Here is a 5,111-nt window from a genome sequence, read left to right as displayed (position 1 = left end):
TGTAATTGCATGTGTTGACAATGGTTGTCAGCATTTCTGGGAAACTAAGTGTCACAATAACTTATCTGACATTTTACCACTCTACACCATCACATTATGTGATTTGAATAGTACAGAAAGGCAAAGTATGACATTTATTTTTCTACTTTTCATGTTTATTGAGCTGAAAGTTGTGAGGATGTTTGAGAGAGATCCCTACTGCTATGAAAAATAAGTATTTCAAATTGCTGCAGGTCCAACATCAAACATCACATGTAATAATATAATATTTAAAACCTTCTAAATCTGTCTCTCAACAGAAAATTAGTAAATGAAAGTCTCTTAACACGCAAACCTTACTTTGCACAGTATAATCAGCTCATGGCATAGAGTTATTTTGAGTTCTACAACTTCAATGCTTTCTGTCCTTGTCTTACAAAACAGTGACGCAAATGTATATGCAAATGCACCATTGTTCCAGAGATCCCACAAACGATCATCTGGAACCCCACCATTCCGGCACGCCGGGCGAGCTAAATCAGCGCACCTGGAGGTTCACGCATGAATAAGAACGCAAGTGATTGGCTGCCTTGTGTTCATGAGTAATCTCCAAATATGATTGGTGGCGAATGCGGAAGCAAAATAAGAGCATGTAGATTGCCTCAGAATGTAAAAAAATTGGTACAAGGCAGGTACCACCGTTTTTTGCAATTAAACTTACCACCACCACATAATTGACGGCACGTTTCACATATTGGTAAAAACGTTACTAATGTTTGGTTGACAGTCGGTGATTCGTATTTCAATTTGTCGGCACAAACAACTTAAAGAGAAGAAACGTTAGCTACCTACAGTAAAATGAGGAGCAACTCGTCCACCTCAATGGCTCAGACTCTCAGCTTCGGGTCTGCCCGTCAAAGCTGACACATGGACTGTTGGACTCAGCTGTCGAGCAGCTAATGGTTCGGGGGGATTTCCAAGCTGCTTTCGACACATGTGAGAGAGGTCTGGAGAGCCTTTTAAACGCAGAGCAAAAAATCAGCAGGTGGGTACTAATTCTTAGAATGTGCTCAGCTTTTATGACATGGTCCTTGTTGCATTGCATTATTGGACTAAACCGTTGTCCAGCTGACTTTCAGGTATGGGGAGATGAAGGCTGCACTCAGCATTGTGGGGATTCAAGCAATGGCTGAACTCAATCAGTGGCCTGGTGCACTGGCATGGATTCTGCAGCATTATGAGTGCCCTGAGAAAATACCTGCCAAAATAATGCAGATGTGGTGAGGAAAATGTAACATGGTTAATTTGCAGGTTCTCATTTCTTCCACACCATTTATAACAGTGCTATACACTGCAGACACTGGACATTGTGATTTATGTTTTCAATTGGCATGTAAATGTATTCCCCAATTCACCCTGCAGTCATGTTTTTCTCCATGTCCCTCTTCTTTTTTGTAGCATGCTCTTCTACACCAAAGTGGGTGGTGAGCAAGCTATGATGCAGGAGGCAGGCAATGTTTGGCTGTGCTGCCCATCCAATGGGAGATTGGCAGGATCTGGGACTGTAGCAGAGCTGTATTTACTGCATATTCTAGTGCCTTTAGGTCATATGACAGAGGAACGGGAGTTGGTTTTTGGTGAGGTCGGAGGTATTGCATTCACAGAGGACCAGAAACAAGCAGCACTGGATATCGTGGAGAATAAAGAGAACCTCAGCCAAGAACAATCCCCAAGCCCTAGTCCCAACCCCAGTCCTGTGGTGGTGGCTGCTGGACTTAACACACCTCAAGGTGCATCTCACTTACAGTTGCATTAACCCTTTGTATTGACGTTAATGCTGCCAGACAGTGTGACTGACTGTGTGTTTGTACTTTATAGGTGCTGTGATTCAGAAACTTGAGGCCTTGCTTAGACTTTTGAACAGAGGAATATCGGTAGCCAGTGCTGGGTCATTCCTTATTCGGAGAGTCTTTCTGGCTGTGGTCCTTCTCTACATGCTTTTTGTCCGGATGGATCCAGGTAAAAAATAAAATAAATAAATTGAACATCAAAATAATGTGGTTGCTTTAGTTAATACTAGTCTAGCACTTAGCATACAGCTTTTGTATAGCTTTTGATTGCAGCCAACCTACCTACAGTATTTAAGCAACTAAGCACTGAACAGCGACTAGATATCAGAACAAAAAGCAGAAATGTTATGATGATTCTTGGATATGGTTTCTCCACAGCTCATCCCTCATCTTTCCCCTGGATCTCACAGCTGCTGCAGATGCTGAAGCAGATGTGGGACGCCATGTTTGCTCCTTACTATCGAGCCTGAGCTCAGAGCTAACTGTAAAACCATACAGCCTGGTGCTGGGATATCAGGTTTAAATTTGACTGAGACCGAAGAGCTCACCATTGACCCTCTAATCATGTAAATATTAATAAGTGACTGAGATAAATAGAGAAATTCAGGGGGACTTTTGTTGGCAAAAACAACGTGAATACCTGTGAAGGCAGAATGTGAACATGGATACCTGTGAAGGCAGAATGTGAAAAACATGGATACCTGTGAAGGCAGAATGTGAAAGTAATAGGCAGAATTAATTTCCCTGGTGTTGCAGATTCAGTTGCTCCCATATACACTGCTCAAAAAAATAAAGGGAACACTTAAACAACACAATGTAACTCCAAGTCAATCACACTTCTGTGAAATCAAACTGTCCACTTAGGAAGCAACACTGATTGACAATAAATTTCACATGCTGTTGTGCAAATGGAATAGACAAAAGGTGGAAATTATAGGCAATTAGCAAGACACCCCCAATAAAGGAGTGGTTCTGCAGGTGGTGACCACAGACCACTTCTCAGTTCCTATGCTTCCTGGCTGATGTTTTGGTCACTTTTGAATGCTGGCGGTGCTTTCACTCTAGTGGTAGCATGAGACGGAGTCTACAACCCACACAAGTGGCTCAGGTAGTGCAGCTCATCCAGGATGGCACATCAATGCGAGCTGTGGCAAGAAGGTTTGCTGTGTCTGTCAGCGTAGTGTCCAGAGCATGGAGGCGCTACCAGGAGACAGGCCAGTACATCAAGAGACGTGGAGGAGGGCAACAACCCAGCAGCAGGACCGCTACCGCCGCCTTTGTGCAAGGAGGAGCACTGCCAGAGCCCTGCAAAATGACCTCCAGCAGGCCACAAATGTGCATATGTCAGCATATAGTCTCACAAGGGCTCTGAGGATCTCATCTCGGTACCTAATGGCAGTCAGGCTACCTCTGGCGAGCACATGGAGGGCTGTGCGGCCCCACAAAGAAATGCCACCCCACACCATGACTGACCCACCGCCAAACCGGTCATGCTGGAGGATGTTGCAGGCAGCAGAACGTTCTCCACGGTGTCTCCAGACTCTGTCACGTCTGTCACATGTGCTCAGTGTGAACCTGCTTTCATCTGCTTTCACCCCCCCCACACACACACACACACATTAATGATACTTACCTTACAGATCACAAAGTGAGCTAATTTCCACTCCATTCATATGCAAATATATTTGATTCATACACTGGCTTGTCTGGCTGACATGTTATTATTTTAAGCAGGCCTTCCCTTATCAACACTGAAATAATATTAGTCCTCTATTTTCATTTTTTTTTAAACGATAGCTCATTAGTACACCCTTGTGGTTGAATATATATCTATTGTATGTCTTATGACACAACAATTTATTATGGTGAACTAACAAATACCATCAAGGGATACATTACAATTTACAATAAAACACCTTATGAAACAGCTGTGAAAATCAATCTAGAAATATTTTAGACTTAAATACAGAAACTATTTTTTTGTGTGTCAATTTACTTTCACGATTTGTTTGTACACTCACATGGCAATCATAGACTGAAATACTGAATTATGGTGTGTGGAATAGAGAGGAGGTGGGTGCTGTGTGGATGGGAGGTTCTGCCTGTCACTTGTTTTCAACAGGTAGTCAGTCTTGGAAGGTGGACTCGAAGAGGGAAACTGCAAAGTCCAGGTGCTGCTGCCCTCTTTGTTCTGAGTGTTTGTAGTGCTAGTGTTTTTAGCTAATCTGTGCAGCTCACATTATGTGCCCAGTATGTTGTTTTCTTGCTCTATCTTAGCAAATAATGACAACTTGACAATAACAGTAGCTGATGTAATGAAAAGTTGGAGGGCGGTTGGTAATGGAGGACATCAGGTGGATCCATGTCTGGGTGTTAGGCAGAACCCCTAGGTCCTGGAGAACAGGAGCAGAGTAAAGGGTAGGACACAGACGTAAACAAGCAAACACACAGGTTAAATGATTATCAGGTATTTCAAAATACTAGGGATGCACGATATATCGGTGAACATATCGGAATCGGCCGATATTAGCTAAAAATGCCAACATCTGTATCGGCCCGATGTCTAGTTTAATGCCGATGTTAAAAACCAATGTCAAAGCTACCGTGCATACCTATATAACTGCAGTCATGACGTAATAATGCAACGTAAACCTAGCCCACACAATGTCTGCTGTGTGGATCGAGCAGTCAACAAGTTGAGCAGTCATTTGAAAGGGTAAGAAATTTTCAGCGAGACAACTCAAAGGCGATAATGGAATTCATTGCCATTGACAATCAACCGTTCTGTCGTGGGTGATGTTGGATTTCGCCGACTGGTCAAGCACTACCAAGTGCAGTATTTTTCAGATGTTGCCCTACCGGACTAACTTCACGACATACATACTATGGAACGCCGTTTGAGTCTTTGCGTGTCAAATAATATACAGTAGCACTGTCAAAGCTGTACAAAAAGTCTGCAAACAAGCAAACGCCGGCCACGAACGATGTGTTTACAATACTGCGTTGGTAATAAAGCATAATTTGTTTGACCGCAACTTCCGGGGTAGCTAGCTTTAGCTTGGTACCTAGTTAGCACCAATACAACCAGCCTGAAAACAATGACCAGTAGAAACTGCAGTCATTTTCATTATTCTTAGCAATGATTTAGGAATCCTTGTAAGTATTAGCTAGGTTGCCACTTGTTGTTCGCCTATTGAAATACAACTTCAGTTCATGAAAATAAATTGCTAGCCAGCTACTTAACCCTGTTGCCCAAAGCTAACGTTATAAGCAGCCAGCTAG

At 42.9% G+C, this 5,111-nt stretch overlaps 1 protein-coding gene across 2 annotated transcripts; it reads left to right on the top strand.

The window, feature by feature from the left end:
* Nucleotides 1-622: 622 nt before the first annotated feature.
* Nucleotides 623-2,639, top strand: LOC120032001 (peroxisome assembly protein 26-like). Of its 2 annotated transcripts, none has more exons than XM_038977904.1 (5): nucleotides 623-1,024; nucleotides 1,119-1,259; nucleotides 1,438-1,769; nucleotides 1,858-1,998; nucleotides 2,208-2,639. In XM_038977904.1, exons 1-5 carry the CDS (start codon nucleotides 939-941, stop codon nucleotides 2,297-2,299), a joined length of 792 nt encoding a protein of 263 aa, XP_038833832.1. In that variant the 5' UTR covers nucleotides 623-938; the 3' UTR covers nucleotides 2,300-2,639. The 2 variants fall into 2 exon arrangements, with proteins under 2 accessions (XP_038833832.1, XP_038833833.1); XM_038977905.1 differs by having other exon boundaries at nucleotides 1,108-1,259.
* The last annotated feature ends 2,472 nt before the right edge of the window (nucleotides 2,640-5,111 follow it).

The sequence above is a fragment of the Salvelinus namaycush genome, chromosome 38, assembly GCF_016432855.1.
Source record: "Salvelinus namaycush isolate Seneca chromosome 38, SaNama_1.0, whole genome shotgun sequence".
NCBI classification, from domain to species: Eukaryota; Metazoa; Chordata; class Actinopteri; order Salmoniformes; family Salmonidae; genus Salvelinus; species Salvelinus namaycush.
Note: the sequence above shows the minus strand (reverse complement) of the source record. Positions and strands in the feature narration are given on the sequence as shown.

What these genes read in the sequence shown, in the direction of transcription:
- LOC120032001 (XM_038977904.1), top strand. Translation starts at nt 939, where the DNA reads ATGGTTCGGGGGGATTTCCAAGCTGCTTTCGACACATGTGAGAGAGGT. An exon ending in GCCAAAATAATGCAGATGTG is followed by an intron (nt 1,260 to 1,437) that starts GTGAGGAAAATG and finishes TCTTTTTTGTAG; the next exon opens with CATGCTCTTCTACACCAAAG. An exon ending in TTTTGTCCGGATGGATCCAG is followed by an intron (nt 1,999 to 2,207) that starts GTAAAAAATAAA and finishes GTTTCTCCACAG; the next exon opens with CTCATCCCTCATCTTTCCCC.